The 24491-nt window shown below is 39.0% G+C and overlaps 1 protein-coding gene across 1 annotated transcript in view; it reads right to left on the minus strand.

The window, feature by feature from the left end:
• Positions 1-24287, minus strand: part of EGFL6 (EGF like domain multiple 6) — a 36522-nt gene extending 12235 nt beyond the window's left edge. The window contains exons 1-7 of the mRNA XM_069854836.1: positions 24131-24287; positions 21929-22021; positions 18980-19099; positions 14838-14957; positions 11436-11570; positions 9939-10061; positions 2526-2855 (exon numbers count right to left, since the gene is read on the minus strand). Of these exons, the coding sequence (XP_069710937.1) occupies positions 2526-2855; positions 9939-10061; positions 11436-11570; positions 14838-14957; positions 18980-19099; positions 21929-22021; positions 24131-24287 (1078 nt within the window). The remainder of the gene's footprint in view (positions 1-2525; positions 2856-9938; positions 10062-11435; positions 11571-14837; positions 14958-18979; positions 19100-21928; positions 22022-24130) is intronic.
• Positions 24288-24491: the final 204 nt, after the last annotated feature.

The following is a 24491-nucleotide window of genomic DNA, read 5'->3' on the forward strand; positions in this document are numbered from 1 at the left end:
CTTGGATCACGGGAGCCTCATTATGCTCCTCTAGCTCCTGGGTTTGTACACAGACGGAATGACCCTCCTTACGACTAAAGACTGAGGCAAAGAAGGCATTAAGTACCTCAGCCTTTTCCTCATCCCCTGTTACTGTTGTTCCTTCTGTGTCCAATAGGGACTGTATGGTCTCCCTAGCCCGCCTTTTATTATTTATATATTTGTAGAAAGATTTTTTGTTATCTTTCACTGACTTGGCCAATCCAATTTCTAGCTGAGCCTTAGCCCTTCTGATTTTTTCCCTACACAATCTCACTTCCCTCCTGTAGTCCACCCAAGAGGCCTGTCCCTTCTTCCAGAGGCCATAAACATTTCTCTTCTTCTTGATATCCCTCAAGATCTCTCTATTCAACCAAGCTGGCTTTCTCCCCTGCCGGCTTTTTTTCCGGACCACGGGGATGGCTTTCTCCTGAGCTGCTAGGACCACCCTTTTGAAGAGCTCCCAGCCCTCCTGGGCTCCCTTGCCCTTGAGTACTGTCTCCCATGAGACTTCACCAACCAGCCTTCTGAAGAGATCAAAGTCTGCCCTCTGGAAATTTAATGTTACCGTCTTGCTAACCACCCTCTTCACTTCACCTAGAACAGAAAATTTTATCATCTCATGGTCGCTTAGTCCTAGGCGTCCACCTACCGCCACATCCCCTACAAGGGCTTCTCTGTTCACCAACAGGAGGTCCAGGAGGGCACCTTCCCTGGTTGGTTCATTCACCAACTGTGCAAGGAAGTTATCTCCCACGCACTCCAGGAACCTCCTAGACTGCTTCCTTTCTGCTGTGTTGTACACCCAGCAGATATCAGGCAGATTGAAGTCTCCCACCAGAATGAGAGGCATTGATCTAGAGATTAACCCCAGCTGTTTACAGAAGAGCTCATCTGCTGCTTCTCCTTGGTTGGGAGGTCTGTAACAGACTCCCATCACAAAATCTACCTTCTGGTGGGCTCCTCTGATTTTGACCCACAGGCACTCAACCTCCTGATCGGAACACTGCTCTTATTCTGCAAAGCTTCTTTCTCAGCAGTTGTGCCATGTCTTTAATGTTGTAAGACACTTTTCCTTTGAATTTGCTTTTGTTGAATCTCATAATGTTCCTATCAACCCATTTCCACACCCTTGCCAGGTCCCTCTTAATAGCAGCACTTCTATTTAGTTTATGGGTCACTCTCCCCAGTTTGGTATTGGCAGCAAACTTGAAATATGCCATAAACACTCTGTTAATATTTGCAGGAAGGGAGGAGGGTGATGATCAAAGACCTGGCTTCACTCTGTCAAGCGGCTCGCTATCATTATTTGAGGAATCAGTATTCATCTATATCCTTAGCCTGAATTGAAACAGGCCAATTACCAGTGAAAATGCATAAAAGTTAGTTTTAGGAGAAAAGTGCCTTTGACAAAGAAGCTTGTATTCTCTAATGTATTTAGGTGAATAATCACATATTTTCTTGGCTTTCTTACAGTAGAGCTATTACAGACCATTTTTTTCCAGAGGACTTTAAAATGATATTTCCTTTTCAAATCAAATAGCAACAATTTGAATGATAACTTAATTTCTGTCCATTTTTATCATTATGAAATATGGTGCATAATTTAAATTACTGGGGGATAGTATTTATTGTTTTACTACACTTTGGAAAAGAGAAAGTATCATGAATAATCTATTAGCAAGGTGTATTTTACATATTACATGTTTTTGTCACTACCTTGAACAATGTTTGACTGAGTCAGGTGTACTTAAAACAATTAAAATACATTTGAAAACTTTAATGAACACAACAAGAAATTGCATAGCTTACAAGATAATAGCTGGAAGGAAGCACCTGAAAGCACACTGAGGAAATCCATGTCAGTCCTTCTGATAAATGACTAATGTCAGAAGTTAAGCGAGACTTCTGCTTAGGTACCATCAAATGCTTTAAATTTAAGTGTGTCCATTCAGATAAACTCTCATATTTAAACAAAAGGACACCTTCCCTCTTGCCCTGTGATTTACGTTATTATTTTTCTTTTGGGAATGACATGGACAACAGCGGTACCTATTATATGGTCTATATTATTTGAAACCCGAGGACGCCAAAGTCTGTTTTTCCTCTGAACCACGTACACTACTTAGGATGATGAGTATGCCTATCACAACTCAAAACTAATATTGTCTTACTCATAATAAAGCAGCACACTACCCGGCTTTGCTGGGGCTTCTATGATGGAAATGGGGAGAAGCTCTGTGCTATGTCTAAGCTGCTCTGAAAGTATAGTCTGCAGAGAGGCTCGCAGGATGGTGCACTCCCTCTCTGCTCACATTGACTGCAGCCAGATTTCCCTAAAAGGGAGATTTGGTTACATCCAGTTTCACCAGGAGGTGTGTTAGGTTGATTTTCATTCTCCACAATAAATTCTGATAAAATGGTTGTAATGTTTTGTGAGGATTCTGTTGGTATCTATATATATTTTTGCATTGAAAGCAGGTTTTTAAAAAAAATAAGAAACTTACAGAAGACATCTCCTCTAAGGATTTGCTCATGGTCAATTTGATTCTCAAAATCTTCCATCCCCTCTTCATCTGACTCTTCTGCCTCCTCTTCTGCAGTAGCTTCAGTTTCTTTCTCTTCCTCGGCGTAGCTCCCACCAAGATCAATACCATCTTCATAGTCCAATAACTGCAAGTGGGTCTTAGAAGCTGGTGTCATGGGTGCTTCTGGTATCACATTCTTGATTGCTTCATGCTTTTTTGCACTGTTTTTATGTGCAAGAAGTTTCTTAATTGTGTCCTTAGCTGTTCCAGGGATTCGTGCAATTTCCTTCACTGACTTTTCAGGGATAACTAGAACCAAGAAGAAAATATTTAATATATTCACCTAATATTCATTCAGCAATGACATTTATAAATGGCACCATGGTATTCTTCACAATGTTCAGAGACCCATGCAGCCAATTCTCTACTATGAGATCTAAGTTCAGCTCTACACAGAACTGAATATGCATACATGTGTTTAGCTCTGTTGTACTATCACCTGTCTGAGCTACAGTAGAAAGACCAAAGCGACCTGTCATAGCATCATTTGGACTCCTGAATATATTTTGAGAGGAGATACATCAAGCTGCTCCATCACATTTCATTTAGCTCTAAGGGATATTTAATTCTAAGGAGTAAAGGCCAAAACTTCAGAGAGTCATCCAAGAATGCCAGATTTTTATGTTCTTGCAATTCCAAGGTGGACTTGAACATTAACTCTAAATTTCCTGAGATTCTTACTATTTTATGATTCCTCTTGACTAAAAAATACTAAGAGGACAACCAGATTTGTATCATCTTGCAACTTCGGATTCTGCTTAGAATTGCAAAAGCTGCCAGAAGTTAAATGCTTAGAAGTGGGATAAAAGTCAATTGATTTTATTCAAATCTGTAAAAGAAAAGAAAAAAAACCCTGAATTATGGAGTTTCCTTATTATGAAGTATAATGAAGTTAAATATCCTCTATATCCAGGCAAAAACTTCAAAACAGTCATTGAGAAGAAATTTTTTTATATTCACATGGCAGCCCTGATTCTCGAATCATGCTTTCCTTCTCAATGTATTCAGTTTCAAGACGCAGGCCTTTTATTTCTTCTAAAATTCAAATTTTCTCTCTCTACAATCACCAGACTGTGTTTGGATGCTTGAAAGAGGGACATTTCTAATAGGAACCATTTGAAGATGCATTTCTAGGGATGTGGGGAGGCAGAATTGATTTTCCCAGTGGTGGGACCCAGCAGCAGTGGCACAAAGGGCTCCTCTGAGACAGTATGTTGGCCAGCTGTTCTCCATGTTCTCTTACTATAGGAAAATTTTCAGTTTACATGAAATAAGGAGAGATTTTAGTTACATACTATGAAAAACTTGGTTACCATTCATACTACAGGTTAGTAAAATACAGTTGCAAGCCACTTAAATTATTTGAACTGTATCACTAGCAGTTTTTAAAAAATTGTTAGTTTACAATCTGTCTTTAATATGTTGGAGATGATCTGCCACAGAGCAAAAGAATAGACTAACTGATCTTTTCTAGTCCTTTCCAGATGTATTCTTCGTTCATCTGACAAAGACTGATGGCTCTTCATGCTGGTGGCCAAATCATAACTGAGGGTTAAAGCCAGGACTGCTTCAGATCAGTTTATTCAAGGTAAGTGAACAGTACAAAGCAAATTCAAGGGAGAGATCATGGCAATAGTGCAGCTGTTGCTTTTTATCAGCAACATCAGTTGCTGCTCAGCATCAGTCGAGGAACACCACTGTGCCAAAACTAGGTCTGGAAGGATCTGTGTGACAAGTATGCAAGTTTTAGAGAAGACATAAATCTGAGGACTTCTAGTTTATGAGGTGAACTCATGCCCCCACAAGGATTCCACTAGAGTTAACCAAGTCCCTTCCTGTCATAGTACCAGAGCTACTGAGGAAGTGTCCTTGGGGTTTAAAGTCCATGGCAAAGGACTTTGAGCATGAGACAATGAGGCTTTTGAATCAACTCAGGATTTCACAACTGCTATGACATGACCAGTTGGTATGTGACTCAGCCCTTTAGTGTTGGTTGCATCCTGAATCAGTGCAGGTTAGGAAGGATGGGTAAGTAGGCTAGCACAACCATGTCACAAGCTACTGACAGCCTTCTGCAGTTTGAGTCCTTCATATGAAGTAACAAGGAAATAGTGAAAGCAGAGCAGTTCCAGTGTGGTGTACAAAGGCTCTTCCATAGATGGAGATCATTTCCATTAGCGGGTCAGAACAGCCTTACATGCTGCTTCCTTTCTTTCGTTCTCGATCAGTATTGATTCTGTAGTGCCTACAGTCTTTTGGGACTGCAAGTGGTGGGGGAAGTCAGCTAATTTTACTTCCCTTTGCTTTTGCTGCCTGGTGATTGCGTTATAGGGGCAAAATACATTTCTATTTTGCTCTTCACTTTGTAATAATAAAAGCATTATTATAGTATTTTGGGACAGATGGACTAGTCTTGCAACCTTGGATAGTACATTTTTCTCTGTGCTTCTTTTCATAGAAACATAGCAGAAGGAAAAGTACCAGTTAATAAAACAGAATTGTAGTAGGAAAAGGGTAAACATCTCTGAATTTATATTCATTCCTGGAAAATACAATCCTATTGCTATGAATACATCACATTTTATTTACAGTTAATGCAACTGCACCATGCTATTTAGTATCCCAGGAAAAAAAAATCAGACTCTTTGGATGTGCTCACTGCAGCACACAGATTATTTGACACTGCAGTTGGAGTGTAAAGTAAATGGATGCCAATAAAAAAAATAAATAAAAATTGAGGATTTTGTTTTTCTTGTTTTTTGGATAAAACTTGTAGTCTTGCTTGTCAGTTACTTGCAAGTAAACTCTCTACTAATACTCCACCAAGTAAGTCTTTCCTCTGGAGGATGATGTCATGAAGGATGTAAGGCACTCTGTGTCTAAACTCAGAATGCAGCTATAAAAATTAACAGGAAAGCTTCAATACAAGGAAATTTCCTCTTGACAATCAGTAAGAAGAAACTTCAGGCTGTTAATAAAGAGACTACAAAGATTTTCAAGCCAGGACTGTCTGCTCAGCAAACCTGAACATCTGCTTTTAGTTTCTGCTTTTAAGTCTTCCTAATGAAATGAAAATTTCTTACAGCTCAACATAATAACATTTGTGGTGTCAGAAAATCAATCTCCTTGTATGTGCAAAACTAAGCAGTGCAGAAAATCAACTGACAAAAATAGGAAGACGAAAATGTGTAAATCCTCATGTGCTTGCAGACTCCATTTTGCTGCTGCAATTTGAAAATATATCACTAGTTTCCTGCTAATCCACATTCAGCTTTAGAGCAGCCTGCAGTGTGAATTTAAGGCTTTTTACAGCTACCTATAAATTGCAGGAGGAATAGTCCTGTGTAATGATAGTTCACCATAAACTCAGTCTGTTCTGTTGAATCCACTGCCTGCGGGCTTGCATAAATTAACAGCTCTCTTTCAGTCAGTGACAGTCTGGGGTGCTACTGCTGAGGCAGAGATTTTTCAGGACCCTTCACCCCAAGACATTTACATAAATGCACAGGTGTTGCTCACAAACATTTATCCATCCATGTGACTGAAAGAGAATTTTAGAGAGTGAAAAGAAATGTACTGCATTTCATCCCAGCTTTTCTTTCTCTACCTTCCATTGGGAAGCATGCAGATTAATACTTCCTGCTCTTACGCAGTTTTTACTTATTGCCCTAGTAGGAAAATATCTCAGCTTTCAAAGGTATTTTATTGCTCCGAATTACAGAGAAGTGAAAAAACAAAAGAAAGTGATGGCTGAGGGCTAAAAGCAAATCTTTTCATCAGTTGCTGTACAAGATTATCATAGAATCATAGACTCATAGAATAACCAGGTTGGAAGAGACCCACCGGATCATCGAGTCCAACCATTCCTATCAAACACTAAACCATTCCTCTTAGCACCTCGTCCACCCGTGCCTTAAACACCTCCAGGGAAGGTGAATCAACCACCTCCCTGGGCAGCCTGTTCCAGTTCCCAATGACCCTTTCTGTGAAGAATTTTTTCCTAATGTCCAGCCTAAACCTCCCCTGGCGGAGCTTGAGGCCATTCCCTCTTGTCCTGTCCCCTTATAAGACCTTAGTGTACAATGTCTAACGACCAAGTTGTGAAAGTTGAGTTGGAAAAAATACAGAGAGAGAAGATGCCAGCCCCTGCCTCTGTGCTGAATTGTATAAAGGGAAGTACTCTGGGTATGATATAGGAGAAGTACAGAGAGTGATTAATTTTCCTCCCAGATGCCCTGTGACTGCAGCTCATGCTGGCTGAAGCACTGAACCTAAGGGGGCTGAAGTAGAAGACAGCTTTCTCTACACTCTAGCACAGCATCACACTGCTTCCACCTTCACATCTAGCAATAAGTTTTAAAATCTGGTGAAAGGCCAGTCTAGGGGATTGTCTTACAAGCCCTTTGTAGTTTCCTTTGTAGCTTCCTTTGTAGTTTATGTATATAAAAGTTGGAAAGGGGATAAGAGATATAGACAACCACTCACCATGTTTAGGAGGAGTCTGTAAATGTGGGTAAAAATACAATCAGCAGGACACAGTTTCAGAAATCTGTCTAAAGTATTTTCAACCTCATAATGAAGGATGCCTCTTTTAGAGAAACATAAGAGAGTCTGGAAGCTTTCATAGTTAGGTTAAAACACAGATTCTAGACTATTAATCTCTTCTATGCATGATAGAATACCATGTAGCAACATGTATTTCTAGCCTGTTTAATTTTTTAAATTCTTAACATCCTATTTGGGGAAGGATGCTTCAAGAAATCAGTACAACTTCATTATGCTGAACTGTTATCAATACATGACCAAATCAGCCAGCAACGCTTCCAGTAGGGGGTGTGAGATGACACAAGCTTAAGAGTTATTCACTAAAGGATGACAGCAGTATTTGGCTCCATACTGAATTAAATGGTAAGTATCTCACCAGTGATATGACCAAAATAACTTCTCAAGCTTTGAAATTTTATGACTTCAAACTCAACTTTTCTCAAGATTGGCAAGTTAATAAGAAAGCAAAATCTTATATGGGTTTTAGGGGTTACCTTATAAGAAAAAAAGGAACCTGAGTAATACAAGAAGGACAAATGGAGTTGCCATGACTGTGTATTGCCATTTAGATATCCATCAAAACATAATAAAGAATAGTAACCTTTCTCTCCAGCCAGGCAATAATGACAGTGCCATTCCTGAGCTCCTTAGAATGATGCCTGAAAGTTGTAGGCCTCAAGTTAGTACTACTTTTTCCTGTTATTTTGTTGCTTGCTAGCAAAGAAGTGAATAAGAAATAGGTTCATTTCCCCCCCAGGAACTCTAATTGCTTATGGAACTTTCTGAGACCCTATTCTTAAATAAAAGCTGGAAGAGACATAGAAGTATGGGGTGAGGGAAATGTGGTTTTTCAATGCACAATAGGAAATCAGGAAACAGATGAAGCGGAGAACAGCAACAGATTGCAGCAAGACAGAGGCCAGATGTGGAAATGGCTAGGACCCTTTTTAGGGTGGATTTGAAAGGTTATGACTCTATGAATTCTTAAATGAAAAGTGTGTTAGAGATAGTTCAGAAATAGCCTTTCATGTGTAGAGAAGCATTAAAGGGCAAAAGGGTGCCTGAACAATCACACGCTCTATCCATACAAGCAGCACTGTTTGCAGCCTGATGTTTCTCCTAAGCTAGTATATTGACATGAATTTCCCCCATGTTCTGTGCAAAAGTTTTACATTACCTCACTTATTAGGTTATTTGGTAGCATGAGGAGCTGTAGCCTTAGAAGTTTCATTTATAAACAATGTGCTTATTTACTCTTATTTCATACTCTGAAAATAAATCTATATATTAAATTATTTTTCATTTTTTATAAAAAGATAATACTGCTGCCACAGTAGCCACTTTGTTATATGCTAGAGATAATTGCTACGATGAATTAATAGTTCCCTGTAGAAATGAGATTTCCATGCTGTGGGAATAATTATGAGGAGTACTGAGGGCATTTTTAAGAAGCCTTTCTTTTAGCTGCAGCACAACCCCAGGCCCATCTGTTGTAAGCTGGAGTGGGTTACAGGAGCTGCCACCAAAAGAGATGTGTTAGACCTTGTACATAAATATATATGTATACATACAGTTGTAGCATAGCACTGTCAAGTACTTAGTCTACAAAACCAACCCAACTGAAATCAGATGTTTTGAGCTGACCCTGGCAAAGATCTTCATGATTTTTAGGTAATCAATATATTCTTTGAGTACAAAAATGTAAAACATTGTAAAATATCTCATACCTCAGTTCCAAAGGGTACAAATGATTTTGGAGTTGGAACCATTGATTTCAAAATAGTACCCATACTGACTGAATATATTAAATATTAAATGCAGAGAAGATAATGGCTGATAAACTGTCATACAGATAAAGCACTATTCCAAATGCAGCGAGTCTCAAAATCAATGCAATGTTGGAGGTTTCCATTACTATTAAAATGAGAGTAGGAACATGAATAACAGAAGACTCTCAGAAAATCTGTGACCATGAAGTATAGACACAATACACACCCAATCAAGGATCGCTTGAAAAAGACCCAGGAAAAAAAGGTTTTATTTATATTGTAGACTTCATTTGCTATAGACAAGAGCTTTCAAAATGTTTTCACATCTTTTGTTCAAAATATTTGAGCAGGACTTACATGTCCTCCTAAGGAGAGCACCTCTGCTGATATCCTGGGAGAAATCTCTGCCAGGTTTAATAAAGGAATTAAATAAAAAAGGTTCATTTTAAATATAGAGAAAAAGGTTCATTTTAAATATAGAGAAAAGAGCAGCTTTTTCCTTCTTTCTTCTTTAAGGGTCACACTCAGCCAGAACCAGGCAATGACATCTTAATATGAAGTCTTTAATATTCAATAGACAAACATGGGCAAAATTATAATAAAAACAGTTTAGCACAGACGTTGTGATATTTCTCCCTTCTCTCACTTTCTGCTAAGTTCTCTTGAAACCTCCGGAAGGAACTGTGCAGCCCTGTAGGAGGCTAGCCATGAGAGTTTGAGGAAGTAGATTTTTTAAAGTAGATTTTAAAGTGATTTTCTCCATTTCTTCTGGCCAAATTCTAGTGATTCCCAGTGATACTATGAGACTTGGGAACTCTAGGCAAAACACATTTAAGCTAAGAATACTTGTATTAACTGTGCAATAACTCACACAATAAATACATTACTTCATAGGGAGGTTTGCCTTTGTTGGTATTGCAGCACAGTTCAGCATAATCATTCCTAGCAAATGCCCTACAGCCATCAGTTATTGGAGAATAACAATAGAGTACTGTTTCTGCCATCCAATGGTACTCACCAGTGCAATTGAATCCACTTCCCTGGTAGCCCCGTTTACATCTGCATTTGAAGGATCCTTTGATGTTGAGGCACTCTGCGTGGAGGTTACACCTGTGTGTATTTGTCACACATTCATTTATGTCTAGGGAAAGATATAAATGCTTTAGTGAAAGCTGCACAACTCCTCAAGCTTCATGATAGCTTGTTTGTGCTGGCTGTCTGCTTCCAGGAATTGTAATCACTAGTGTTAGACCAAGACGGTCCAGAGGCAGAAGATTTCACACTAGGAGAGAATGCTTAACGTCAACTCCAACTGCACAACTATTGGCATATACATCCATGGAAAATGCAGAGCATCTCAGTAAAGACAAGGTGAACGTAGTGATTTTATGACTGAGAATAGGATTCAAACTGTATACACTGTTCCATTAACAGAAAGCAAAAGGTACCAAGAGAATGTATGATAACAGTTAAAAAAAAAAATCCCCAAATCTTGCCCACTTTTTCACTCAGTCTAAAAGAAATGTAATTGAAAGTAACACTGAGCACATCAAGACGTTGAGATCTTCAACCTACCTCTAGCATTCCAGCATACACATGATGCTGTATAAAAATTGTATGATCAGGAACAATTCAGCAGAAAACACTATGTTCAATATACAGCAAAATGTACAAGCATCAATACTCTCCTTTTCCACTATTTTGCTACATCACAAAGATGTTTCTGATTTCTCCCACATGAGGGAGCCAAGTTGTTGCACAAATCTTTGCATCCCTTGCATTTTACCCAGCCTGCTTCATCTTTGGCTGCTGGCAGCTCCCCTCCTAATGTGGGTCAGCTAGGAGCCAAGTAGGAGGAAGACTGACTCAAAAATACGCTGTGTCTGAAAGTGAGATTCAGGTTTGCAGATAAAATCCTAACTACAGAGACCTCTCCAGTTTTCCCCATGTGAACATACATTGTATGAAAAAGTATTTTTTTCCACTTTAAGACTCTCAGGGTTTGCATACAAGAAACGCAGACTTGAACCTGCCTTATGATCTCCCTCCCATCCCTAATTCCCAAGCCCAAGCAACTATAAACAAACCCCAAGAATCCTCTTTTGTATGCACTTCTTTTAGTAGTTCCATCCCTTCTAGACCCTCACGTCATTCAACCGCTTGAACAATACTGCTGCAGTGCCTGCTGCAGTAATTTTTACATTGCTGTTCTTACACCATTCAGCTAATGGACTGAAACAGGAGTAAAGGTGTTTTGACATTTGTTTTAACACCTGTACACACCAAGATAACTTTTTGCCTGTATCTATTTTTGTTTGGGAAATACTTAGGCACGCAAGAGAGACCTGAAAAGTAATTGAAATCTGCTATTTTCATTCTTCTTTTTTTTTTTTATTTACAGTTCACTACTGTCCATGCATACAACTGTTTTGACAGTCATGAAGCCACTCAATTCACATCGCTCATTAACTACGCAAATAAAAGAAATGGGCTAAATCCATGGGCTAAATCTTACCTACACAGTCATAACGGCCATCGACATATTTCAGCTCATAACCAAGCTGGCACTTGCAGTAGTAGCTTCCAAATGTGTTGATACATCTGCGATTGTAAGAGCAGACAGCTTTGCCAGTGGAACATTCATCAATGTCTAGAGCAGGAGAAGGAAGGCTGGTCAGATCCATGAGAAAGTAAAACTGGAAAGTAAGAACTAGTTTGGATCTGCATCGGAATGGTTTAGACTAGGCTATCATAGGTTGCTCAATAAATAAGTCCTATCATTTCACATTTGGTGGTGGCTTTTGCATGTCGTCATATGAATGAAGCAGCAAAACGTGAACTAACTTTATGGAAGATTTTGAGATCTGGCATAGTAAAAGCAATGGTAACTGGCTGTGGGATTCTCCCCACTGGGGACAATGGTTCCCCCCGAGGTCATGGAGCCCAGTCAGGAAGAACTCCACAAATTCCATTATTTCCGTGAGAAAGGAAATGTTATAAGATTATGAATAAGTCGCAGAAACAGGAAACCTAGAGCAGCAGTAGCTCTTTTATTGAATTCCCTGGCTGGGCTAAGTTAAGATGCAGCAGAGTTTCCAGACTGTAAGCGGCCTGCCCAGCAAGACAGGTGACAGGGACAGATGGTATGGAAGGAGCCTAAAAATACTATTAAACAACTGTTGTAATTAAATGTTTCCAATTTGTTTTGTTGTAACATCAACTTTAAAGGTGTCAATTACGATATTTTGTATTTGTCCTTCCCTGTCACACTTTAGCACACAGCAGTAACTTTGCATGCTGCTGCCCTTTACAACTTAGAACTGCTGTGAAGTGATGCTCGACATGATAGGGGTATTTTTATCATTTCAGATGTTGTTTTGTAGTGCTTGGGTGATCAGAGCGAAGTAGACAACCACAGAAAAATATTCAAACAAACCTGCAGTCAAAATTCTTACACGTTTCTGAGGATGTCTGTTCTCTAGCCCCCCGGGCACTCCCAGACCTCTCCAAGTTCTCTGCCAGGACCATGGTCTGTCACAAGTCAAAGGACAACCCTGCTGCACTTGATCCTAGCGAGGAGCTTATGTCTGCAGTAAACACTAAAGACTCACAGTCCTCTTAGAAACAACAAGGTTAGGTTTAATTAAAAATTTTTATCTATAATTGCCCAGGGAAGTGGTTGAGTCACCAACCTGGAGGTGTTAAAAAATGTGTAGACATGGCACTTCAGGACATGGTTTAGTAGGAGCGGTGATATTGGGCTGATGGTTGGATTGGATGATCTTAGAGGTCTTTTCCAACCTTGATGACTCTATGATTTATCTGTTTGTAGTGTTTCTGTGACTACTACCAGAGTACAAGAATACTTTATAATCTATTAAGCATCTATTATGTTATACAGCAGGAAGACAAGTCATGCATAAAGAAGAGGTCTGGTATTTCCAATCACTGGACATACCATTTGTCTATTTTACCTTCTATCATATGTGTCAGCGTTCTCAAAATCCATTTAGCAGGTAAGGTAAATATAAATAAACTCAATACAAAAGAATAAAAATAGTTGCCTGAACAATTCAAGAAGAGATCTAAGATTTGTCTTTGTTTGTCTATCTACGCATGTCTGCAATGTTCACCTTCGAATAGCTCTTAAATAATTCAAACATGTTAACTGTGACTGGTAATAGTCTGAGAGCCTTGCTGATTACTCAAAGCAGGACATTTCCAATTACCAACTCATTTCATTTGAAAGAAAGAAATACTATTCTCATGTTGGAGTGTTTATAGTTTGGAATTTGAGCAAAGTACCCATACGGGTTTATGAGATAGCTCCTGAAACCGGTAAAGTAGTCCCAGGCCATATGACCTTCATACGTGATGATATTACAGCTGTGTGTTAAGGAGAACAATCTACAGTAACTGTCCTTCTACACAGCAGTGTCTCTTGAAGAGTTAAGTATAATATTGTTTTGGACATTGGAACTAAATTTTTCTTTTAATCTTTGAGTATTAAACCTCTCAACACCTTAAACATCCTTTAAGCTGTAGAAATCATTCAACCAGTATGTATTGGTAAGATGCATCTGAAACGGATTAGCTACTGTTATTCTTTGTCTATAGGTGTCCAGGCTGCCCTTTATGATCTGGAGTTGCACCACTGTGACAGAAATAATGTAAAATATCTCAAATCATCAATATCATTAGGTATGTCACCAAAGACATTTTAGTAAGTAGCATCTGTAATTCTGGTTCATCTCCTGTGCTAGTAAGGTAAGACCAGGTAAGACAAGCCAGATTGGGAAAGAAGGAAAGTAGGAAAGAAGGAGACAAAACTCATTTTCTGGCTTTGTTGTTTTAATCAAAATTGTTCAAATCTACAAATCTGCATTTTGCAGGAAAATGTACTTACTGATTCAAAAGGACAAACTGTATTCCAAGAATTCTAAAAAATAAACTTGGAACTGAAAATCCTTTTGGTTTTTCACATATAAAGCTATGCTGATGGTCCTATCCTAAAATGAAATGGCATAAAGAACACACAAAGCAGTATTTCCCTTAAATTTAATATAAAGAGCATCTGGTGTGAAAAATAAACACTTTCAGAACCTTTCAGGTTTGTCTGTGATGAACAGCAACAAGAATATTCCAGCTCTTGGAGAGATGCCTGGACAGACCCTGAATCTAATCTATAAGGGCACAGCTCTGCTGATGTTGGGGTTGTCCGTGGCTTCTGGATCATCCCCATCTTGAGAAGCCAGCAACTCCTCCCTGACATGCCCCTTCTTCTCTAGTTGCTGGAGTGGCCCCTGCTTTGGAAGGTTTGTTTCACATCTCTTGGGTTTTGAAATGAGTTAATTTAGCTCCAGTATTAATATGGATACAATTTCAGCATTTGATTACAACGCTGCAGCACCGCTTTTTCAAATGAAAAAAATGGTATCATAGAACACTACCAAGTGTTGTAACAATGCTTTCAGGAAAACATCAAGTTAAGGGGCTAAGGCTTCTGAAGAAAAATCTAAAAGTTTGGATTGTGGGTTATCAAGATAAAAGAAAAGCCCATCCAAACACAATCCCAAATCCTCTAATTCATATGTCAATAAGACAGCTTTGTGCAGGCAAAACATTGTAGATCTCAGATCAGGGAGAAACTGTATCTGTTAATGACTCCAAATTATATCAAAACATGCAATTATTTATTGGGGATGGGACTCACCCGAAGAGTGAGCCACTTAAATGGCCAATACTACAGGATACTGTGTTTTAAAAAAGGATGCAAACTTTACATCACACTGTGAGTAACAAAAAGCATTATTCAAACAAGTGAGGAGAGATAGCTAGTTATTAATCTTACCCCAGACTCTTTAAGTTTTTTGAGCTGCTATAGAAAAGAAGCTGAGAGTGAGCTCTCTAACCATACCAATGCATGTCCTTCCGTTTGGTCCTAGCTGAAGGCCACCTGATGGACAAAGACACTGTACCTCCCCTTTGACTTCTTCGCATCCATATTGGCAATTCACCATGGCACATGTCCTAGAACCTGATAACAGCATTTAAAATAACAAAAAGAGCAAAAATATAGGCTGGGATCACACACTTAAAATTTAGATCTGGATGAACACAGAAAATTAATCAGAACAACACAATTCCATTCATCATTAATCAGCTGTTCATAAATTAACACATTAATAATTCATCAGTCTGCTAGATGGATATTAAATTCTCCCTCTCCTTCACTTTTTTCTGCCCTTATTACTCCATTTTTTCCTGTATTCCCATTTCTGTGACTTCTTACTTACTGACTTACTTCAGTGACAGAACTGCTCAAAGATGAAAAAGGTAGGTTTTTAAAAATATTTTCCATTATGACAGTTACCATACTGCTGTTTGGCAGTGAAATGCTTTTATTGCTTACCATTAAACAATGCTTCCAGTACAGAATTTGATTTTTGAAACAATTTAGCTTGATGGACTTATAAATTGCCCTTTATTTTGATCCTTTATGGAATATATATTTGAATCTAAAGAGGCACTACCAAGAATAGATGTCTTGGGTGCACAGGTGGGTTAGGAGCGTGAATCATTAGAGATTACTTTGATTAGCTTCTCAAGAGAAATGTAAGGGTCTAGATCTTGTCTGAAAGACCTGTGAAAGGTTAGAAAAGTAGGAGTATTAAGTACGTAGGAAGATGTTTCTAAAACCCTGGGGATATCCAGGAAGCATCAGTGTTATGATGCCAGATCTAGACAAGTAGTATTTGAAAGTGTTTAGTGGAACAGATGGAGATGTGTGCAAAGTAAGTATTTCCAGCTACTTCCCTCTGGTAGCATTCAGGGGAACAGAAATGTATACAAGTTCCTTGTAAATGAAAAGGCTGGAACAGCTGTCAGTTTATTAGAGACAGAAACCAAGTGCAAGAACTTTAGTACTGGTTACTGCTTAGGCAGAAAAAGAGATGAAATTTATTCCAAAATGTAACATATTTATCATCAGAGGTACCAGTGATTTTAGAATGTGTAATAATGGAGTGTATAGAAAAGAAAATGATGTGTATATAGGTGCACATACAGCTAGAGCCACACTATTTGTGATTCAAATATAACACATGTTAGTTCTGTGTGCTATAAAAATTAATCTGTTTGATTGGTGCTAAAATTAGGATGGTTTGTTTAGACTCAGTGGCTATGTGACAAATATTCAAGGTCTACAATTCACAGCAAAATTATTTCATAGAATGGTTTCAGTTGGAAGGGACCTTAAGGATCTTCTAGTTTCAACTCCCCTGCCACAAACAGGGACATCTCTCACTAGATCAAGTTTCTCAGTACCTCATCCAGCCTGGCCCTGAAAATCTCCAAGGATGGGGCATTCACAGCTTCTCTGGGCAACCTGTTCCAGTGCCTCACCACCCCCACAGTAAAAAATTTCTTCTTGATATCTAATCTGAATCTACTCTCTTTCAACTCACAACCATTAACCCTCATCCTACCACTGCACTCCTTGATAAAGACCCTCTCTCCATTTTTCCTGTAGGCATAAAATGCAAAAGCGTTTTACTTCTGTATGAATGAGAACATATGCAGTAACAGGAGGTAAGAGTTAGAAAAAACAGGCTATAAACCATACTACTTTGTCATAATATCTACTTCCTAAGTGGCAATAAAGAAAGTTAATAAATATCCTCTGTTTTTTCTTATGCTTGAAGCTCCTGTTGCTGGCTTTGATTAGACATAATATTGACTTAGATGCACTGCTAATCAGATCTAGTGCAGTAATTCCTGCAGAACTTGATAGATTCTGTGTTAGGTACTAGATTACTAACTATTTTAAGTAATGGTTCTCTGTGGCCTAAAGCCACATTCTTCTGATACCTTACTTCCAGCTCCACGGTCCCTTGGCATGGCTGCAGATGAGCCTGACTGCTCAGACAAGGCAGACTTTTTCTTGCGAAGGAGTCTTACATAATGGAAAATTTGATTCAAAAAGAGCAATGATGCACTCAAAATGTTTGCCAGAATAAAAGTAAGAGATTCTATGGTTGGTTAAATAGTTTAATCTGAGGAGAAGCTTACATTAACATCAAATGAAATGGGAGGCTAGTAGATTTAACCAAGAACAATTTCTACTTGAGTAAATAACCTACTACTTCATTTTATAATCATAGTTTCCAGTTAAGAAAATAAAGACTCTTTCAAATTGGAAGGTGGCAGATAGGTATGACAAATAAAGCACAAGCTGGATGAAGATAAAGGGTTTTGCCTCCTTAACTAGGGCTGTGAAGAATTAAGACTTCCCTCATGTGGAAAACCTTCTTTTCTCCCATGAAATTCGGTTTCATTCTGCATCAGCGTTTATTTGGGTCCCTCTGAAAAATAACATTTTCATGTGCCAACGTGAAACACAAGCTTCAGGGCTCACAGCTGTTTCGGCAATTTTTTCTTATATGCTTAACACTGGCCACCACTGCCACTCAGAAATTCAGTGTTTTCTGCTGGCTCAAGTAAGGGATGGTGCAATGGTGCATTTGATACAAATGCAGAGTTTCTTAAATCAGGAAACCAACTCTGAACCAAGACTGGCTTAAAAATAATCCAACAGAAATGGTTAGTAACAGCCTAGATCTAGTCTTCTGACTTGGTTCGGAAGCATGGCTGCAGCAAGTGTTTGCACTCAGAGGAGAGGGAGTGAAGGAAGGACAGAACAAAACTGCTGCTAGGCTCAAAGGGAAGCAAGACAGGATAGTTTCTTGTAACTCTAGGTCTCGCTTCTGCTGCCTTACTGAAAACTGCTTGGTGTATGATGTCAGCTGATATATAAATTATCTCGAAGGAATATTTGTATATCTGCTGACATCTGTTCCTCAGGGCTCCACAGCTGCTGTCTGCTGGTGATACCCACCATGCTTAGTAACACAGAGGCACAACCTCGAGTAGTGGTGCAGGGATACGAAATCCTCCAAAAGCTCTGGCCCAGGCACATTTGACAGCAATTTCATTTTCCCTGCCACAAGTAAGAGACTAGGAGGTCTTGCTCTTGTGCCTGTCTCAGCACTGCAGACCCTTCACTCTTGTGAGTGTTTGCAAAGCAGGGTATTTTTTCCAATTATCCCAAATCTGACACCTTGCCTGGTGTATGATTGTCTCTAAGGTCTAGAGATCAAAGCCTTTCAGAGTTTATAGTTCTCTGTCATATCCAAGGGAAAGACTATAACCTACACAGCTAGGTTCACTGCTTCAGGACAGACCTCTCAAACAGATTGTTCTGCTGCTGGGACCAGCTAGCTTCCTTGTCCAACTGACACATCTCCTCCAGTCCAGTAAACTGCAAGAAAAGGCTATGACCATGTTACCTAAGGTTTTGTGACATTCCAAGCCAAAATACTCACATGGAACAACCCAGCTGAACCAAAACCAGTATTTTCAACAGAAAAAAATAGTGTAATTGAAAAATATGAATCTTCTTCAGGTCTGAAAAATCAGGTTGGCTAAGAAAGCAGAATACTTTCCATTTCATGATGGCTTAAAGACAAAGAAAATAATTAGAAAATATAATTCAGATAAGCCTTAGCTCAGTGAACAAATGTTTGCAAGAAGCTGGCAGCAAGTGTGGGATGTGTAGCAGTACTCATATAAAATAAATGAATCAAGGAGCACAGAGAGGTAAACCAAGGAGGAGCAACAGCATGAAATTCAGCGCAGTAAAATAGTCTTTATTGGTGCTTTGCTTGGATAGATTCATTCACCCTTGTTTGATAAATGAAATGGCACGATTATGCACAGGTTATACTAGCTGTCCTTCACCTGAAGTAACGCTATCAGAGATTTTTACTTCAAGCAGGACAAAAATTCCTCTGAACAACAAAATACAAGTATGACCCAGTTTACTTTATCAATATACTGCCAAAAAAGAAAGCCTCTTTCAGCTTATGACAGTACCAGAGAGCTGAGCTAAAGACCCTATCCTGAATGAGCTAAATCCATTCATCACAAGAAGAAAGCCTGCTGGGATCAAATGCAATTAGATGAATTTGGCGTGCCTGTCCTATTAGCTCTATTACTTACTTGCACATGTGCCATCTGGCATAAGCATGTACCTGTTGAGACAATAGCACTTGTAGCTGCCATGTGTATTCATACATCTGTGCTCACAGGGACGTGGTTTCAATCCACATTCGTTCAGATCTGCAGAGATCATTGGAATGAAGTGAGTGCGGGGTTTAATATACATATTCATACACATAGGTGGATAGTATTGCCTTGAATTCCCCACAGTAAAATTGCCTGAACTGAAAATGAGCCAGCCCCTTTCAAGACATGAGTTTAGCAGACCATCTGGCTGAAAGACTGCTAGCAAAACTAACATACACAGATTTCTACACCTGAAAAACTAATGCAAACTCTGGCCACATCTGGCAGCTTGTTAGAAAGAAGTAGAGAGGTGGGGAGAGAATTGCAGTTACCCTATTTTCTGGGAGTTATTTTTCTGGATTTCTATAATTTTAGCTGTAAATTTCAGTCCACCAGCTGATCTCTGTACTAGAAAGGAAGAAACGTAAACCTCAGAACAGCAAATCATCTTGAGATAAACTGAAACAAAGATCTGTACTTTTTTCAGAGCTACATGTTGGTACCAAGGTTATCAGGGCAGAGCTCTCTAGCAAAGATGAAATACAGTATATAAAAATCACATGACTTTGAGAATAAAATGTCTGATCTCAATAAATCTTGAAATCCTGAGAATAAAAGCATCCTAAATCTTTCTGAAAATCCGGCACTTAAATGGCTTTGTGGAAGCTAAATTAATTTCAAATTCTCAATAGCTATCTTTCATGGGGAGAAAAGCAGAATCCTAAAGAGTTTGATTTGTGTGGTACAGGCAGAGCTGTGCTGAGAATGGTATTGGTCCTATGACAAGGGGACAACGTCTGTGCTTGTGGCTTGTGTGAAGTGACACCTCTACCTCTTGTATTTTGAAATTTTATTAGCGGACAGACAGAACTCATTAACAGAATGCACCAGCGTGTGCAGCCCATTCTACACGTGTTTAACAGCAGCGCATGTGACCAATAATATGATTTCAACAAAGATGCAAGTCTCTAAACACTGAGCTTGTGCAGCCCCACACCTAATGGGAGAAGCATCTGTTCCAATGCTTATGAGAGCACAGAAAAAACTGCAGACCACTCAAAGCATAAACTTTGTTGTGGCTATCCATGTGCAGATGTGTCTTTTACAGCTCAGTCCCAGAAAGAAAGAAAGGGTTGCATACTATTATTTAAACATAGGGTCTGTGTGAAAAGGACAACCTATCAGATTGCAAATCACATTGGTTTTTTTATTCTACTGTCGCTCCACTAAGTAACCAAGACTCTCTTAAGAAAGAAACTAGAGGGGAACAAAAGTTATTCCACTTAGACCATACATTTTCAAAAGTGCTTAGCTACACCCATCTTGCACAATGCACAATATTGCACAGATAGCATACACAGCTGTAAAGGGCAACCTATAGAGATAAGGCTAATTTAGATCAGACTCAGTGGCAGAGTAATATAGTCCTCTTATCTCTGTTATTTTAGTTAGCTCATGCTGAGCTTGCTGAGCGGGGCATTCTGCTGTAAGGACAGACCAAGGCTACATTCGCCAGTAAATTAAAAGTGGCCCTGAGCATTCCTAGCTGTGGGTACATAACCACCTATATGGCTATACTATTAAAATAGCTCTAGGACATTTCTGGCCTGTGCCAGCTATGACTTTAGTAAAAAATTCCTAGCCATGCTTCAGAAGGTAGAAAAGCCCAGAGAGGTAACAGGCAATTTGCACATGTAGGTCTGCATAGTCCTTCTACCAAGCCTCAGATTCTGAATCTATTACAAATATGTAGAACTGATCCGCTTGCAGAGGAGGGCATATCAAATCCAGATGGGGTTATGGCACAGAAAACACCTACTCTGTTGCCTTTTGATAACATTTAAGATGTCAAATAATTTTTAAGATTATATTTCTGGGTTTAAAGGATGAAGTTGTAAGTGATAGCAAAATATATGTTACACACAACCCAGTTGCTGTTTCACTTTTGCCTCTAGTGATACTGAGGAATTAACCTCTTTTCCTGTAAGCAACATCAAAAGTGCAAAAGATGGAGTTTTCTAAAATAATGTACATTATAGCTTTATAGCATGTTGTTTGAAAGACATTGTGTAATTGATGGGTTGTTTAAAGGCTGCAAAATGTATTTTTAGCATGCAACATTTTCAAGCAAAGACTGCAGGGGCTTAGGAAGGTTGCATGGACAGACCCATCCATTCGTGTGGCCTTTGTTCTTCCCTCACAACATCTGTAGTTTGCTCATCTACAGAGCAGTAGGATGGCCTCCCTCCGTGTGACCTACTCCGTTCATAGGGTCCTCATATATTGTAACAGGGAAAAAAAGCCGAGTTCTCACCAACTGTCAGCTGAAATATTTCCATGTCTAATTGTAAGTTTGTGGAGAGAAAGTGGGGCATTCAAAGTTTCTGAATATGCATTTCTAATCCTGTGTTTCCAAAACTACCAATCAGCATATGCAAACAGATGGCATTGGCCCAGGCAGCTTGTGAAATTACATTTCTAACATATAGTTGCATGACTTTCTGACAAGGAGATTGGTTAAGAGAGTCACATGGTTTGCTGGTTAAGAAAATAACACAGCTTCTGGATTTGAATTCCAGCTCTTCTAACAATTTCCTATGTAATCCCTCCATGCTTTAATCCTCTAGGTATAAATATGACATTTTTCCCTTTTCATCAGCGTGTAAAGGATACATGATATAGATTCAAATTTCTGTGGGCAGAAGGAGGCTTAGAGCTTTCCTGGGATATGGGGAATGAAAGAGCCTTAAACTCCTAGCTCTTTTTTGTGAACAAAAACGTATTCTTTTACTGGTTTGGAAGATGACACAATTCTTAGTACAAGATAAGGAGACAGAACATCAACAGTATTCTTTATGGAGCAATACCCCTATGTGCACAAACCTTGGTTACAGTTTTTTCCTGTAAATCCAGGGAAACATTTGCATTTGTTTGGTCCCGTGCACTCGCCATACTTGCAGCCATGCCCACAGATAGCTGGAGGAGTCAGGCAGGGAAAGGAGAGAGAAAAAGAGGAAGTTAGGTATACTATATTTGAGAACACTGCCCCTGCTTAGTTGACTAAAAACTTATTGTACAAGGTCAACATCCCCCATACCTCCCCCTCTAATGTGGAAATGGAAGCTACTGATCAACACTTTATTTTTGCTGGAGAAAAGCAACACTAACATGGCTTACACAAGTGTGTGCTATTCCAGGTTGGTAAAGACCTGGAAAGAAAAGGATTCCTTTTAGCTTTCTCTTTCATGTTTTGTCTGTCATGTTTACAATTCACATTTAGTTTTGTGCTCTTGCCTTTTTCCTTTTTTTAAGAAGCCTTTGTGAGAAGCAGCTAGCCAACAGCTTGCCTTCCTACACTTGGCATCTGGAGTAGGAGAGAGGCAACAGCACTCACCTGCAGCTAAAGGAGACATATTACCCTACAGTGGTTTTCCACACCTGGATCTCACCACTTAAATCCGAGGAACATGTCTGTCCAATGGTGAACACCCAGAGTACATCTATAAAATGATCAGGTGACTATCCTTACCACACATCTCAATACATATAATTGCATCAGGTTTACAGTGACTTGAGATGGCTGTGCTTAGCCTGGATGCACTAAAAAGTAAAGATTTTCTAGCTCAGTCCTCTAGATCATTAGTCAAAACTTAAATGCTGACTCTACAAGTCTTAAGTGTCCTAAAGTCAATGTGATTTTCAACATGAGAGTTATTCAGGAAAAGCAAAACCAAACATGCATTTAAATCAAGACTAGCTCTGGAAAACCAGCAAAAGAACATGCACCGGGATGCACATCTCTCTACTTTGCATAATTAAGCTGCTATGCAAACTATAGGTAATAAGAAAGTCACAGTGTCAGTTACTGTATAGCAAAATTCTTAACCAAAATCAATACTGCTGAATTCAAGTATCTTCCCTACAGTTAAAAATTCTTTGATATGTCCTAGCTCTGCAAATTAAGGCATATTTTGACACTACCTATACCCCTGAATGCAACGTGGCATAATGTGAGACCAGTTGAGTATTAACACTGAAGCAGAGAACACCACTGCATCTGGATTTACAATGCAGTAATACATTACAGTTTGGAAATCTGCCAAAGAAGAACATTAAAAGGTTATGAAATTTGAATTTTACTGAGAAACCACCCTATTGCTTTACAACAAGACAACTTACTCCACTGGCGATCGAAGATACATTTGCCAGTTGTTCTTCAAGGTATTAATGTCCATCAGAATTAAGGTGCTAGTAAGCAATGCATAAATATTAATAATGGTATTCATCAGTTTTTCCTTTTTTAAACTATCATGCTATCTAAACAGAACAGAGACTTTTTGGCATCTTTCCCTTTTAGACATCAGCCCCTATTCAAATTCACCAGCTATGCTATGCCAAACTCTCTGGGACAACAGGTGCAACATCTGAGAAAGATTCCTAAAATACATATTTTATGTCTTTTTTTGTGTATTTTACCCAAGTACAGCTAGAGAGAGATTCCACATCACCTTCTCCTTAGGATCTACAGACCTTTAACAAATCAGAAAGGTCTTAAAAGACATAGACTCTTCATTGAGCCAACAATCCACGGACCAGAACGCTGGTTGGGTACCCAAGTTCAAAAGAGGCATGCTTATTGTTTGAGTTTTATTTATATTTTTATTTATATTTTATAAAACCTCCTGGTTCTCAGAGGCTGTGTACTTCTGAAGATAAAGGATAGCAACTGATAAAACCACTCCAGTGGTCCATATGTAACATTAGAAGATACCGCATTTTTGGCACTTATTTGACAGCTGTATCAGTGTAAGCACTGACCAGGGCTGTGAAGGAGATAAGAACAGGTGGTCCCTTGTGAACCTAAGAATTTTTGAACATGTATTTTATTTTTCAGTGTTATTCACCCAAAGCTCTGCTTTTTGAGGATATGATCTCAAACATGTTTTATTCACTCTCTGAGAATTATGAGATTTCAGTCCTCAGAAATCTTCTTTCTGTAATTTCGGGCAGACACATATGGAATCCCTTTATTAGTACCACGTACACAGCAATGGAGAGAGAACAAGCATAAAGTGTTAATGTTACCTTCACAGTGGCCCTTGTTGTTCTTTTTCCAGCCATAACAGCAATCCAACCTAGAACCATAGCGACATACCCCAGGCTGGCTCACAGTCACCAGCTGCCCATGAGCTCTCAAGCTGTGTAAGAAAGGATAAACACTAGCTCCAGCAGACACATACATGTTAGTCCATTGCTCCATATACTGCTTTGTACATTTCCCTCAAGTTTTATCTACTGCCAGGCATTTTCATTTCAGGTAACAGGAATGCAAAGTTGCATTTGGTTGGAGAAATGGGAGATGGGAATGTTTCACCTGCAATAAATTAATCACACAACATAAATCCTTTCTAATGTGAAGCATAGCAAAGGCAAAAAATACAGCCGG

Source organism: Phaenicophaeus curvirostris, chromosome 1 (genome assembly GCF_032191515.1).
Source record: "Phaenicophaeus curvirostris isolate KB17595 chromosome 1, BPBGC_Pcur_1.0, whole genome shotgun sequence".
NCBI classification, from domain to species: Eukaryota; Metazoa; Chordata; class Aves; order Cuculiformes; family Cuculidae; genus Phaenicophaeus; species Phaenicophaeus curvirostris.